Raw genomic sequence first — 16,032 nt, 5'->3', positions numbered from 1 at the left:
AGGTGGGCTCACTAGCACTGTAACCATTCCTCCAGACATTTTCACTTTAATTTTCCCTTGGGGTCTTGACTTTTTCCTGGGGTGGTCTAGATTGTGATCTTCCTACTATGTTCTTTGCCTAGCTGGAACTACTGATGTGTACCACCATGCCTAGATTTCTTTCTTTCTGAGATGAAATGAGGTTTTGTGAACTTTTTACCCAGGGTGGCACAGCCTGATCTTGGCCTCCTGAATAGCTGGGATTATGGCTCTGAGCCACTGCACCTAGTTTTAATATCATAGTTTTTGGGGTGCATTATGCTCATCATTCATTGAGGGTTTCCTTAAGTGTCTAATATTTCTTGGGTAGCAGTGTAACTGTAAGGGACTATTAGTTGTGGACAAATGAAGCAGGTGTGCAGACTCTGGCTCTCACTGTTACAAGGAATCAAGCGGTTTCTTTTCAGGGTTCAGCTTTTGGGGGTGTGGGGGAGCAGGTCTAACCAGGTGGAGGAAGTTTACAGAGGCTCACAGTGTTTACAGCACTGGCATTCTTTCTTTTTTTTTGCATTTTATTTTTTCAAATTTTTATTATCAAACTTATGTACCGAGAGGATACAGTTTCATACGTTAGGCATTGGAACATTTCTTGTACTGTTTGTTACCTTGTCCCTCATACCCCCCTCCCTCCTCCCCCTTTCCCTTTCCCCCATGGGGTGTTCAGTTCATTTACACCAAACAGCTTTGCAAGTATTGCTTTTGTAGTTGTTTGTCTTTTTTTACCCCATGTCTCTCGAGCACTGGCATTCTTATAGCTTGCTACTGCCATTACCACCTTCCTTCAGACCTTTGTTCTGTTTGATTCACTTTCTCCAGAAAACAAGGCTTTAGTATTTCATTAGCCTGTTGCCTGGCTATAAAGGGTGGGCAAAAACACACTGTCAAAACAATCCCCCCATTCCCAACTTTGCTTCTCACCTCCACCCTCCAAATCCCTGAACAGTTAGGGGTTCTGCAAGGCAGAGATGGGTGTTCCAAATTTGTAGACCTTTTCTGTGATGAAGAGTGGCTGCCAGAACTACACTACTTATCAAGTATTTAACCAAAAGAGAAGAATACACTTATTTTCCTTCATGATAAAAGAGAGTGAGAGGGAACATGAGTTAAACACGCAATTAAGAAACAACAAACTCAAACATCCTATGGAGTTGATATTTCTGGAAATGATGTTATATGGTTATTTAAAATAAATTCAAAATAAATACTTTGTAACTGTGCTGCCCCCTTTCCTTAGTGTTCTAGGTGTTCTAACTGTGGGTCGTTTGTGTGAACTTCCCTCATCCCCCAATCACCTATTCCCTCATCCCCCAATCAGCTAAGAAATAAAACACATGGCTGGGCACTGGTTGCTCATGCCTGTAATACTAGTCCCTTGGGAGGCTGAGATCCGACTATCACAGTTCAAAGCCAGCCTGTGCACAGTTCAAAGCCAGCCTGTGGCAAGAAAGCCTGTGAGACTCATATCTAATTAAGCACCAAAAGGGCTGGAAGTAGTATCGTTGTGGCTCAAGTGGTACAGTGCTAGCCTTGAGCAAAGGAAGCTCAGGGTCAGGGCCCCAGGCCCTGAGTTTCAGCCCTAGAATCAGCACAAAGAAAGAAAAGAAAGAAAGAAAGAAAGAAAGAAAGAAAGAAAGAAAGAAAGAAAGAAAGAAAGAAAGAAAGAAAGAAAGAAAGAAAGAAAGGAGGGAAGGAGGGAGGGAGGGAGGGAGGGAGGGAGGGAAGGAAAAGTCTCCAACTCAGACCATCACCTGTGAGTAAGCAAATGACAACAGCCTGAGCTTAGGGCTACTAACACATTTCTAGGCTTCCATTGAAAATACAGGAAGCCAGTTAACATCCGTATTTTCAGATAAGCAAGTAATTTTCTGGTATGTGTCTTATGTCATTGTTTATATCAAAGTCCTGCTTTGCTCCCTGTCGTCTGTGTTTTTCTTTACTAAAATTTGCAACCTAACATTGAAATAAATGCATCCTGAGTAGAATATTAACATTATAGGAATGCTGGTTCAGAGAGGGTAAGTGGGCTAATGAAATGAAGCATTCAGACCACTAGCACAATCTACTTCACTTTCCTAGGGAATCCAGGAACAATAACATCTTGCATATTTTGTTATGTGTTCAGGGAATACACTGGATGGAGCCAACGTCGAAGCAATCCTTCAAGCAGTACAGGAATTTGTATTAACTTTTTATGTGGTGGCTATCCCTCAGTTGTACCTGCAGAGCTGTCAACTCTATTGAGTCATTTTGTTCATTTAGTGTGGCGTAATAAAGTCAATCTAGGGTCCTTCTGTTTCTATTTTTGTTATTGTCATTTTTGGTGGCATTGGGTTTGAACTCAGGGTTTCATATATTCTTGGGAGTCACTTTACCACTTAGGCCTTTAAAAGACAAGTGTCTTTTTAAAATCTGGTTATTTCTGAGATAGGGTCTCACTTTTCCCCCAGGCAGATCTGGGCCTCAACCCTCCTGTATCTAACTCTTGCTGTATAACTGGGATTAACAAGTGTTTGCTCCTACATCCAGCTTTTTATGTTGAGATGAAGTCGCATGCACTTCTTGCTGCTTGGGCTGGCCTTGAGTTGTCATCTTCCTGATCTGTGCCTTCTGAGTAGTTAGGATTAGTAGCAGGAGACATTGACACCTGGCTTATGGTCTTTCTTGATGCAAGATGGCCATATGTGTGGACCCTCAAAGGAGGTTGTATCCCTTAGACCACTGCCAAATTAATCTGTTGCAGAACATCAATTGGTACGTTAGATTACCATGCCCAAGAGCAGATATCATTGACAGAAAGATACTCTTAAGCATGGGTTTAGCCATGAACCTAAATATAATAGTCCCTCCACAAAAAAGATACTACCAGTTCTTATATTTAATATCTGCTGGTTCCTGTTGCAATCGAATCTGATACTACACCATCTTGGTTTCTGTATGCCATAAGCTGAGTTTTATTCTTGCTGAGCCAACCAGAATTCCTACTCTACTACTGGTTACACATAAACTGCCCGCAAACAATCCCAGGAATTTTCTGATGTGATAGGGCCAACTAAGTCTTCCCAAACAAATTGTCCTAATTTGAGCCAATTTGCTGTTTTGAGCCAATCTTAAGCTGTTGCTAACATTTACTGATTCAACACTGATAAGAAGCAATAATCTTGGTCCTGTCTTCATGCTTCATTGTTAAAACAAACAAACAAAAAAAACCCAACAACAAACCACCACCAACAACCCTGGCATTCACTTTCCCACATCGCATTGAGAAGAGCTGGTCAGAGTTCCCAAGTTGACTGGAGGTGGCAGCCACCAAGTGTCAAGTCAGTGTGGTGCCCTGTCCTGTCCCTTTTCTTGGTCTTACACTCCCAAGTGAGTCTATGAATATAGAGTCTGCTGCTGCAAGCAACTGAAAGCAAGAACTCAGTAGATTGACTACTATTGCATTGTACCACATTGTGTTCAAAACTGTCAGATGGCTCACAGCTGTAATCCCAGTGACTTGGGAGGTGGAGACAGGATCATAGCCTAAGGCTAGTCTGGACTGGAACCCTTGGTGAGGCTATCTCTAAACACCGGGCATGGTGGTTCATGTCCGTAATCCCAGGTACATGGAGGTGAATGTAAAAGGGTCATGGTCTGAGCTTGGCTCAGGTCTCAGACAAAGTGTGAGACCCTCACTGAAAAAGTAACTAAATGAAAAAGGCCTAGGGGCATGGCCTGAGTGGTAGAAGGAACTCAGTTCAAACCCTATTCCTACCAAAAAGTAGTTTGCAAGGTCTGCCTGGTACTGGTGCCAGCCTGTGCAGCTAGTTTTTTTGTTTGTTTTTTTTTCCTTTAGTAGACACTGCCCACGGGTAGGCAAATACATCAAACTTTATGTCATAAGGTCTGAGAGTTCTATCTACTTTCTTCTACACATTTCTACACATTCTCTACTTCTAGCCTGTCCTTTGTGTGCCATTGCTTTGTGAGATTAGCAGAGATTACTTAATCTACACATAAATCACTAGTTTTATCTATTTCCTGAGCTAGCCTTCGTGAGCCTTGTTGGAATGTGCTCCCTACATGACAGGGTCTGTGTAGCCCAGGATGGCCTAGAACTCACAATCTTCTTTCCTCAGACTGCAGTAATGCATACAGATCATATATATATATATATATATATATTTTTTTTTTTTTTTTTTTTTTTTTTTTTGCCAGTCCTGGGGCTGAACTCAGGGCCTGAGCACTGTCCCTGGCTTCTTTTTACTCAAGGCTAGCACTCTGCCACTTGAGCCACAGCGCCCCTTCTGGCCTTTTCTATATATGTGGTGCTGAGGAATCGAACCCAGGGCTTCATGTATGCAAGGCGAGCACTCTTGCCACTAGGCCATATTCCCAGTCCCTATGTTTAAATTATATTATCCCCAGTTCTGGGACTGCATTGAAGCCAAAAGTACAAAGCTATTTTATGTAAGACAACTTACAACTTAGCAAGAAAATATTGCAAGTGACTAAGGTACCTTATTTGCTCTGATAGTCTACTCTAACATTCAATACCATTTTCATCATGGACAAAGTTTTTTAGGTGGGTATGATAGGAGCCCTAGCACAAAAGTGCCCTGGAGAGGACCTACTTATCTGTCCTCCTGTCATGGTCATATATTCTTCCTTTCCTTTCCTTAGGGAGTAGATGGGGTTAAGTCATGATTACAGGCTTAAGATATCTGGACTGCTTCAACAAAAAGGCTATCTGAACCGAGAAAACTACCTTCAAATGACTGGCTTAGAAATCCTCTTTATTCCTCTGGAAACAATTTCTAGAAATAGGGGATAAATTATTTTTTTTTCCCCCTCAGGTTTTTTTTCTTACTGTTATTATAAAGGTGGTGTACAGATGGGTTAGTTGCATAAGTCTGGTAAAGAGTACATTTCTGGGCTGGGAATATGGCCTAGTGGTTGAGTGCTTGCCTCGCATACATGAAGCCCTGGGTTTGATTCCTCAGCACCACATATATAGAAAAAGCCCAGAAGTGGCGCTGTGGCTCAAGTGGCAGAGTGCTAGCCTTGAGTGAAAAAAAGCCAGGGACAGTGCTCAGGCCCTGAGTTCAAGCCACAGGACTGGCAAAATAAATAAAATATTAAAAAAAAAGAGTATATTTCTACCTAAAGCATCTTTTTTTTTTTTTTTTTTAAGAGCTGAGGATGGAACTTAGGCAAGTGTTCTTACACTGAGATAAATCCCCAACCACCTAGAGTATATTTCTTTTTGGACAATATCACCCTTCCCCTGCCTCTCTCCCAGTACTCTTTTTCTTTATCCTAATCACGGCAACTGCTTTTAATCAGAGGTCATGAGAGGGAGAATATGAAGATGGTAAAGTCACCCCCAAACCTAGGTCTCTGGCACACAAGTACACGTTTAAGGTTTATTAGGGGCTTATCATTTTGTGCAACCTGGGATTATTACTTCAATGGTTTTAAATATGGGTTCTCAGTGAATATGACATTTTTTGTCCTTTAAGTGTGTTTCTTTTCTAAAGATGCCAATATGTCTCATGGACATTGTACAGAAATAGATGTTCATCTTTTAGCTGTACTCAGTACTTAGTGAATGTTGACTTTGCCTTTGGAAGGAAGATCTATTTCACTTGTTGAGGACAAATGACTGTACTCTGCTCAACATGTATAAAGCTACTGGTTTATTCAGCTGCCAAGCTGGGGAAAGGCTTCCTTTTGGAGTCAATAGCAAAAATGTATTCATGAGCAAGGCACTTTTATATACACACAGACAAAATGGGTACATAAACATCATGTATTTTAATTTTCAAGCCTCTTTCTTGCGTCCGCCTACCTCGAAAAAGAAACAGGTTCTTGCAACATTTTAAAACTAATTCACACGATATTTACATAGGACGGTTCTGATACATTCATTCTGTTACATTAACAGTACAAGGTTTCAAATCAAGAATTTTTACTAACACCTTTTAAATTTTATCTTCTATAATATCCTCTTTTTTCCCTGTAACAGAACTAAGGCTCAGCAGAAATACTTATTAGTTATAAAAATTCTTTGTTCCTTTTTGATTTGCTGTACATTTACAGAATCTGTGATTCTATCATTCCTTCAATTTTAGGATTCTACTTTTCAAAAATAATTATGAAACATAAGCAAAAAGAAAATAAAGAGAACATATGATACATTTTCCCCCCCATTGGTCCTGGCCCTTGAACTCAGGGCCTAGGTACTATCTCTTGAGCTTTTTTGCTCAAGGGTAGTGCTCTACCACTTGAGCCACAGCTCTGCTTCTGACTTTTTTGGTGCATAATTGAAGCTAAGAATTTTAAGAACTTCCCTGCCTGTACTGGCTTCAAATCATGATCCTTAGATCTCAGCCATATGAGCAGCTAGGATTATGAGTCCTAGCTCTGGGCTTATGATAAACTCTTAATAAATCTCTTTTCTGATTCCTTTCACACACAGGTTTTTCTATTGTAGAGTCTATGAAAAGACTTAATAGTCTCATGCATTTTCTCTTATGTATGTTAATTTTTAACCTCTGATTCACTTACATGAACACAGCAAGACATTTACAATACACTCTTCCTTGTTTATCCAAAGAAAAGCTATATCTACTCTACCTAGAAAAACAATGCTGCTACTAAAACTCCATAGTTATACAGAAAGGTTTTTTGAAATTAGAAAGGTACCTGAAATGTTTGTAGTGATGTGGAAAGTGCATAGACTTCTGTTCCAAGAAATGACACACAGGTATTTTAATCTTTTGGAATGTATTCTATTTGCCTCCAACAAAAGACTGGATGTTATGATTCAAGAAACACATTTTCTATACAACAGGAGTATCTTTAAATCCAGGGGCTTGGTCTTAAAGACAAATTAGGCCAGAGACAAGATGGTGAAGCAAATGATACGGAATCTCTGTAATATATTTAGTTTGAAATTTCACTCCTCACTATAAACAAGAACCCTAAAGGGTATCACATATAGGTATATCTACATAAAAGCCAGGAGATGAATCCATAGTCCCACCATTTTTAATTGGGAAAAGGTAACTATACGATATGAAGAAGGTGCAACTAATCTTTAAAATATTATATTTAGGTGCCTATGCTGAGGCTTGAACTCAAGGACAGAGCACTGTATATTTGCTCACAGCTGGTGCTTTATCATTTGAACCACAGTTCTAGTCTGGCTTTTTGTGTGGTTAATTGGGAGTTAAAACTCTCATAATTTCCTGCCCTGGCTAGGTTCTAATAGTAATCCTCAGATCTCAGCCTATGAGTAGTTAGGAGATTACAAGCATGAGACACTGGTGCATGGCAAAATATAATCTTTTTTGGCTAATTCTTGTCATTTTATCCATAGAGTTTGTAAGATGACATGCTCATAATAAACATTTTCTGTAGTGGAACTACAGGACCCTTGGGTGATTCAATACTTAGTAGCACTTCAGCTTGACAAGGCATGGAATAGTTTTATTGAGAACATATGAGTTTCTCAAATGTATTCCTTTCTTAATCAGATACTGGAGCAAATGCTGATCTTTAGAGTGATGCAGTCAGGAGTTTGTTCACCGCCTTTTGGAAGTCAGTGTAAGAGTAAGTGATGTTGATGGCCTCAGTGCGAGTTGTTTCCTTAACTGTTTTAGTTAGCCAGCCACAGCAACAACCAGAAACACAAGAATTAGGAATCTGTTTTAAGTATTCAGGGATGGGAGTAGCTCTACTCAAAGTTCGATTTAACTGTTTGGTGGCTAACTGAAGTGCTCCATTTAGAGTGGCATGATCTCTAGAGAGCCGGCTAGGACTGGTAAGGGGCTTCTGAAAAGGTGGGACTCCACAAGAGGCCAGAGGGGGCCATTCAGGAATTGGTTCCAGGTTGGGGACACAGTGGGAACAATGGGAGAGTCTCAGACCTATCTCTCGAAGTATATGGACTGGGGTGCTTGGATCCAAGAGTTTTGCATGATATAACCAGGAATTAGGGTCTAAAGGCTTCCAAGTTGTAGAGTATTTTAAAAGGCACTTAACCTGCCAGGCAAGACTCTCAAGAGGTGTTAGGTTGGGCACCATGGGGTCTTCTTCTTCAGAGGAGTCCCACTCTTCTACGGAACTCTCATCTAGGAAGCCAACGTGATTATCTTCTTCCTCACTTTCTGATTCTGTTAAGCGATCAGGAGAGGGAATTCTGGGACCCATTAGAATAAAACAGAGTAATGAAAAAGAAAATGGTAACAAGCAAAGTTATATATTATTGGCTAACATTGGCTAATAGGAATGAGATGAAAAATCTTTTCACCAAGTTTGTCTATTTCTCAGTCCATTATGTACATGGTGTGCTTCTCCCACACCATTGGTACAATTCTTCAATATTATGTTCTTTATTCTTCACTTACGAAGATGACATTGTAGTCTTCAGGACCAGTCCAGTGTGTAAGAGTGGTAGTCACTTACCAGTGGCACAGGTCAGAGTATTCCTTCAAACCTGGCTACCCAAGAGGAGGAGGGTCCTCATTTAGGCAAGCCAATTTTCCCTTAGTGGAGTCTCAGCAGGTAACACACATGTGCACTCTGTTGGTAGTGATTCTGTATCTACCGGACGTGGAAAGAAGCTCAGTAGTAACCTTGGTTGCCTGCTGGTGAAACTGCTTTCATACAGAGGATATGACAAGATGCGTTATCAAGAACATCTGGTGTGCAAGAATCTCATGTTTCCCATAGGTGAGACAAATGTTCTTAGAAACCAGCGACTCAGTGGATGGACTATCTGGAAAGATAGCCTTTAATCTGTGAATGAGAAAACTAGAGATATAATGCAAAAAACATTAGGTAATCTAACTTCAAGGCTCCCAAGAATAGATATACTGAGCAAAAAGACTTATAGATTTCCCCTCTTTATCTTACGTAGGCTTAGGACTCTTAAATTCTTTTGTTCAAGAACCACTTCCAACAGAAAACTGGGAGTGCTTCTTAATCTGTGTCTATTTTAATTCTTTGTTGGTACATAAGTAAGTCAATTTTTAAGAATGTAGTTGTCACCTGAAAGTAAGTTCTGAAAAGCTGAACACTTATGCTCCCAAACTCCAAACACAGTACTTATTACTTTTACCTTTAGATGTGTTTGTTGATAATTTTAGGGCAGTTGTCCTGGTAAGAGAGCAGCTAGTTGTTGGGACTTTTGCTGGGATTTAGGAGGTGGTGATGATATGAAGAAGCTGTTACAGCAAAAAACAAGGATAAAAATAAAAAACCCAACCAAACATTAAAAAAATGACTAATCATTTTTATGAGAATAACAAAAATTTAAGACTAGAGACGAATCACATAAATGCAGGTTCACTTCATTTTACTTGCAAAAAGTATGGATATTACTTGCAAGAATTCAGAATGTAGGCAAGAAAATGTTACAATCAAGTGGAGCTTATACCAGCAAGTAAGAATGGCTCAAATTTGGAAAACTCATCATTTCTAAAGTGAAAAAGAAAAATTCAGTTTTATCAACCGAATGTTACACTCTCTTGCCACTAGGCCATATCCCCAGGCCCGAATGTTATACTTCTTGATCCCGTATTGACACAAGTATGTTTTAAAAAATAGCCTTAAAAACCAGAAAGAAGTGGTTGGGAATGTGGCCTAGTGGTAAAGTGCTCGCCTCGTATACATGTAGCCCTGGGTTCAATTCCCCAGCATCACATATATAGAAAACGGCCAGAAATGGCGCTGTGGCTCTCAAGTGGCAGAGTGCTAGCCTTGAGCAAAAAGAAGCCAGAGACAGTGCTCAGGCCCTGAGTTCAAGGCCCAGGACTGGCAGCAAAAACAAAACAAATAAACAAAAAAGCTAGAAAGAAGTCTTTTTCAATTTGGTAAAGTTTATCTACCTAAATTTAAAACAAATAAGATTAGATACATTCCCTTTAAAAATAGGTAAACATGACCATGATGTTTAACACAGTTTGACATGGTACTGAAAATCCTAGTCAGTATTATACATGATAAGTACAAGAATTGGAAGTGAAAGGACCAAATTATTAATTTATACCCTTAATTTTCATGCTAGTAATATAAAAAAGAAAAAACATACATATACCTATAAGGATATAGATACAGATATCAATAATATGCAAGATCTAGTAAGTTATATACTCTTGGATGGAACAAACAAGTATCAGTAAGATATCAACTTTGTCTAAATTTAAAATTCTAGTCAAAATTTAAAGTTTACTCCCTAAGTGAACTTTAGCATTTATATTGAATGAGTAAAATTTATACATATAGCCAATTCAGGTTAAACAGAGCAATCAGCATGTATTAGGATATACTCTTGCCTTTCAAGTTGTTATGGAAATCAAAAATAAAGAGTGGAATTAGTATAAAAATAGATCATCCTACTGAACAGTACAGAGCTCATAAACAGAGCCACATATAACTGGGAAAATAATGTAAGGCTGACAGATAAATCAATGGGGAATGGATACATTTAGTACATATATTGATATAGCCGACACCTACATACTGTTACGAAGAGAAGTTAAAGACCTAAAGAGAAATGCTAAAATTATATAGTTAGTCAAGTGTAATTCTGGGGAATATCTCTATGTTTGAGCCCAAAGAAAGACTTCAGAGACAAAAAAAAAAAAAGAAGGTATACATCAGAGGGCCAAGAAATAATTACTTAATCATATCAAAAGCAAAAATTTTCAGACTGAAGGGCTGGTAATATGGCCTAGTGGCAAGAGTGCTTGCCTTGTATACATGAAGCCCTGGGTTCGATTCCCCAGCACCACATATATAGAAAACGGCCAGAAGTGGGTCTGTGGCTCAAGTGGCAGAGTGCTATCCTTGAGCAAAAAGAAGCCAGGGACAGTGCTCAGGCCCCGAGTTCAAGGCCTAGGACTGGCGAAAAAAAAATTCAGTCTGAATTAAATATTTTAAGGACAAAGTCAGCTATAAATCAATCTTTTAGGACAAAAAAAATTTCATCTTCTGGGGATGCAGCTAAGGAGTGTATTAATTAGCAGTAGGTAGGCCCTTGGTTTGATTCTTAACTCAACAAAAAAGACAATTTTAATAAGAAAATGGGCAAGGGCAGGAGGCATGGCTCAGATGGCAAAGCACCAGCCCAGCAAACAAGCAAATCAAATGTGAGGCCCTGAGATCAAACCCCCGTATGGCCAAAAGAAAGAAAAAAAAAGTACTGAGGCTCACCTCTATAATTCTAGCCACTCAGGGAGCTGAGACCTGAATGATCAATGTTTGAAGCCAGATCGGGCAGAAAAGTCCATGGGAATCCATCTCCGATTAACTAGTACAAAGCCAGGCTGGAGGCATGGCTCAAGTGATAGAGCACCAGCTGTGAGCAACATACAGACAAGAATATTTAAAAGAGAATATCCAGAGATATTAACCATAGATTACATTATGCTACCATTTTGTAAAAACCAGAAAAAAAGAAAATATCAAATGATGGTGAGTTTTCTTTAGAAACTGGCACTGCTGGTGAGATTGTATACTGGAGTACCACTCTGAAAGGCAACCTAGCAATCAAATAGCTACATTTGCAGTTATTTCTGGGCATGAAAAAAAGAAATTCTCCTATGACAAGTAAACTAAGACATATTCTTCAGCTTCACCCATAATAAGGGGTTAAAAGAATTCTAGGTTTCTATCATTGGCAATGAGGTCAGGTAAAGAGTATAAAAAGCACATTAAAAGTGTAGATAGCAACAGGGATGGATTTTGAGAGCATAGCTCTAAATAAATAAAATAGCAAGAAATAATATTAACATTTTATTAATGCCATTCTAAAGGGGATAGTTTCCAAAATTGAAATTTCATCTAGTTTCAAAAATCAGTGTTAGCATAGTCATATGGTATGGCTTCAGGTCATTCATTAATTATCTTCTAGTGAATTGTCTAGCTTCCATGTTCTCTTTTATATACTTCAGTTCCCAAAACAGTTTCTGGTACAGATTAGGAGATCAGTAAAATGTATTTGAAAGATCTAGTGAATTGCTAAGGTCTGCAGTAAATCACTACGTAAGCATTTTCTGCTTTATTCCAGGGATCTAGAATAATTCCCAAGTTACACTTTGGTGATTTGTAATTCTGTGAACACAGACAAAACGATTTTTAAAAGATTAACAGGAGCTTGGCTTTGGTGGTTTGCATCTTTAATACTAGCTACTCAGGGGGCTGAGATCTGGGGATCACAGTACAACGCCAGCCCAGGCAGGAAAGTCCGTGAGATTATCATCTTCAATTAACTACTAAAAAGCCAGAAATGGTGCTATGACTCAAAGTGGTAGAGGACTAGCCTTGAGTACAAAAGCTGCCCAGGCCGAGTTCAATCCTCAGAATTGCCCCCCCACCCCCCGCGCCCACATCCCTTGCCCCAAAGTAGTAGGATCAACCAAGTTGTTACTACAGTACAACAAAAGAAACTGCATACACCTTTAAGAAGTATGAATGCAAGTGCTTTTAAGGTTAGCTTACTTACTTTCTTAATCTGCCAAATACATGTCCTTATTTTGTTGAGACAGGAGGAATTGGCTTGTAAGTATACTGTCATCTTATACATTCTTATTTCTTTAATTTCAGATTGCATTAGCAAGATTACTAATTAACTACAGTTCAGGTATAGTGACATCTTCAGCATAAGACATACTCTACTTTTAACGATCAGCACTAAGACAGAAAAAGCCTATTTAAAGGCATTAATTCTGGAGACATCATAGTGAGCCCTTAGTTGCTATTTCTTTATATCCCATGTGTGCACTATTCCAGATCAAAACTGAATTAATCCTTTACCTTGCATATTTCCATGCAAAATTTACCTTCTAAGAATGTTATTTGAAATTTTAAAACTTAATAGTCTTATTATACATATTCTTTAATTTTGTTATTTTCTGGACTAAACTAAGCTTATCAAGCACAGGGAAAAATTTATTCTCATAGTTGGAAATTTTTGTTCTTCTTTCCCACAACACTAAAAGCAAGTTGAGAGCTATGTAAAATGCTAACCTAGAATCCCAGGTACTGAGGACTCAGTGATAGGAGAATTGCTAATTTGAGACCTGCCCCAAAGTAGAGGAGACTAACCTAAAAAAATAAATAAAAAAATAGGAAGGATGTTAATTAGCTGTAAGTTCAATTCTCAGTACAGTGTGTGTGGGACGGGGATAAATAGGGGGTGAGGAAAAGAGAGAAAAATCAAACAAATATGTAAGCTTTTCAACAGTAAAACAATATGATGTTTGTGTTTAATACAGCACCTCAACGTTTTTTTCAGACTATAATGTTCCAAAACATTGAACAAAAATGGCATTCATCAATAAGAAAACAAAAATTGAAAAAAAGCAAATCAAAACATAGCTAAGACTGACCTCTGGTGGCCAGATTTCTCAGCCTGAGTACTGACAGAAGGGAATGCAGTCGTGCAGGTGGGAGATAATCCAACAGTGATTGCAGGTCCGTGATATGAATGAAGCTAATCCTGATTCTGCATACTACAAAAATAAACCATCAAAATAAAATACAGGGCTGGGGATATGGCCTAGTGGCAAGAGTGCTTGCCTCGTATACATGAGGCCCTAGGTTCGATTCCCCAGCACCACATATACAGAAAATGGCCAGAAGTGGTGCTGTGGCTCAAGTGGCAGAGTGCTAGCCTTGAGCAAGAAGAAGCCAGGGACAGTGCTCAGACCCTGAGTTCAAGTTCCAGAACTGGCCAAAAAATAAATAAATAAATAAAACAAATGGTATTTAAGTGGCTCTTAAAGTACAGAATGTTTCTGCATTGTTTGATACCATAGCCACTAGTGTTGGGTACTTAACACTTGGAATGTGTTAGTGTGAAGTAATAGCCAACTGCAAAGACTTTGTGGGAATGTAGATTATTTCATTAACAATTTACACTGTAACTAAACAGAAAGATTTTGGATATACTGGATTAAAAAAATTACTGCCCTTCCTATGTTTCTTCTACCAGTTTTCCAGGCATTCTACAGTGTAGTTATACTGAGGTTAAAGATGTTATCAGTATATTCCTAATTTGGGATTACCTTTGAACTTGAAATACCTTTATGGTATTTTCTGAAATTACATCTACTGTTAATTTCAAAATTACAAATACCTCAAATTCTACCACATCTAACACTTTAACTAGTACCTGTAACCCTACAAAGTTTCAGGAAGTTGGAATACAAAGCAGGGGAATTGTCATACAATGGAAGAGTACACATCCTACCTGTGCCTCAGTTTTCACATCTAAGCTCCTTTGCAGGTACTGTAAAGACTAAATGAAGTAAGGTACTTTGAACCATTGTCTGCCACAGTTACTATTATTGACATACTAATACGAAGAAAGCTATACATCAATGTGCCTGAAAAAGGCCAGTTTTACTGTTTATTATTCATAAATGCTTATGTTGCTTACATAAAAAATTGGGGCGGTGAAAAGTTTTTAAAAATTCAATTTAAAATAATTGGGGCGGTAAAATTTAAAGTGGTGTAAGGTGTACAGGGAGCTTGGTCAGTGTTGGATACCGAGTGGAACCAGGTATGGCAGTGTTGGGCGGGGGGGGGGGGGGGGGGGGGGAGGAGAAGAGCTGCCTTCCACCTATTTGCCTAGGTTCTTTGGTTGGGCTACAATTCAGTTGATCTAAGAAATGAAACATTGCGCGTAACCAACGTACACACACACACACACACACACACACACACACACACACAGGTGAGTCGCACAGGGCCTGGAGGGTCTGAAGACTGAGGCTTCTATCTTGAGATAAGAGAAAGGAAGAGGAGTGTGGGGCTTCGAGGCACTCTAGTTCTGGTCCAGTGGGAAGGAAAGGGAGGTAAATAAAGGTAGTCTGGTCATGCAGATGGAAGTCTCCCAGTAAGCCAAGGGACCCCAGATACGTTTGGTAACGTACAATGGATGTACAAATGTCTTCCAACGGGACAGCTTTCCAAAGCTACCTGCCAGTTATGTCTACCTTGGGTTCCATCCTTTGGTCATACCCAAGAGAGGCATTTTTATTTTTTGCTAGTCCTGGGGCTTGAACTCAGGGCCTGGGCACTGTCCCTGGCTTCTTTCTATAGATGTGGTGCTGAGGAATTGAACCCAGGGCTTCATGTATAGGAGGCGAGCACTTTACCACTAGGCCATCTTCCCAGCCCCAGGTATTCTTTTTTTGAGGTCTCCCTTCCCCCCAAAGGTTTAAGGATTTAGTTCCTAGCTGGGGAGGGGAAGACACTTGGGCCCTGCTCTGGGTGACGTGCACCACGACCCCCAGAGCCCTCAGCTTTCTCTGCGCCTTGCTGTGGTGGCGTCTTTAGGCCTCGCCAGCCCGCACGGCCCCGACCCGTCAGACGGCAAGCCACAGCCGGCCAAGTTTCCCGGGCCCGTGACCACACCGCCTCCGCCCCGCGGCACGGCAGCCCCTCGGCGGGTCCGTCGCCCGGCCCGGACCCCAGGCTGGACACGGGGGCCGCCGTCGGGGTTGGCTGGGGCCGGCTCGCGACGGCCCCCTCGGCAGGCCCGGGAGCGGCCCTCCTGGCGCGGCCCGGCTTCCCCCGACGCCCCGTCTTTTCCTCCGGGACGTGGCTCCGCGTCACCCTCCGTTCGGGGTTCCCGCGCCCCTTCAGCCGGAGCGGAGACTGACTCCCGCGGCGGACTCCCGGTTCTCACCGTGGAGGATCCTTTGGGCCTCCGCGCCTCACGCACCGGCGCGCGGCGCACGGCGTGCGGCGCACTCCACTCGGAGCGGCCCCAGGCCCGTCGCGTCCCGAACGTCGCGCCGCCGCTCCGCTCCGTCTCCCGGACGAGGCGACTTCCGGCGAGGCCGACGCTCTCACTCTCTCTCTCTTCAGAACCCGCCCCCCGGAAGCCCGGCGAACGAGCCCGCAGGCGCATGCGCGAGGTTGGGTGGTGGGTGGTGCCAGCTCTTCCCGCTCTCGCGGCAGTCTCGCGGGATGTCATCTTCCCGCGGGACTTAT

At 41.0% G+C, this 16,032-nt stretch overlaps 1 protein-coding gene across 3 annotated transcripts; it reads right to left on the bottom strand.

Moving 5' to 3' along the window:
- Positions 1–7,245: 7,245 nt before the first annotated feature.
- Positions 7,246–15,881, bottom strand: Dcaf16 (DDB1 and CUL4 associated factor 16). Of its 3 annotated transcripts, none has more exons than XM_048364538.1 (3): positions 15,725–15,881; positions 9,146–9,251; positions 7,246–8,838 (listed from the first exon to the last, which is right to left on the bottom strand). In XM_048364538.1, exon 3 carries the CDS (start codon positions 8,233–8,235, stop codon positions 7,582–7,584), a length of 654 nt encoding a protein of 217 aa, XP_048220495.1. In that variant the 5' UTR covers positions 8,236–8,838; positions 9,146–9,251; positions 15,725–15,881; the 3' UTR covers positions 7,246–7,581. The 3 variants fall into 3 exon arrangements, with proteins under 3 accessions (XP_048220495.1, XP_048220492.1, XP_048220493.1); XM_048364535.1 differs by having other exon boundaries at positions 7,246–8,823; XM_048364536.1 differs by lacking the exon at positions 9,146–9,251 and having other exon boundaries at positions 7,246–8,823.
- Between the last annotated feature and the right edge of the window lie 151 nt (positions 15,882–16,032).

Source organism: Perognathus longimembris, chromosome 16 (assembly GCF_023159225.1).
Source record: "Perognathus longimembris pacificus isolate PPM17 chromosome 16, ASM2315922v1, whole genome shotgun sequence".
Taxonomy (NCBI): Eukaryota; Metazoa; Chordata; class Mammalia; order Rodentia; family Heteromyidae; genus Perognathus; species Perognathus longimembris.
The sequence above is the reverse complement of the archived record's forward strand: the minus strand, read 5'-3'. Positions and strand labels throughout refer to the sequence as shown.

Bases quoted from the DNA above. Each gene is read 5' to 3' on its own strand.
- Dcaf16 (XM_048364538.1), bottom strand. From the start codon at position 8,235: ATGGGTCCCAGAATTCCCTCTCCTGATCGCTTAACAGAATCAGAAAGT.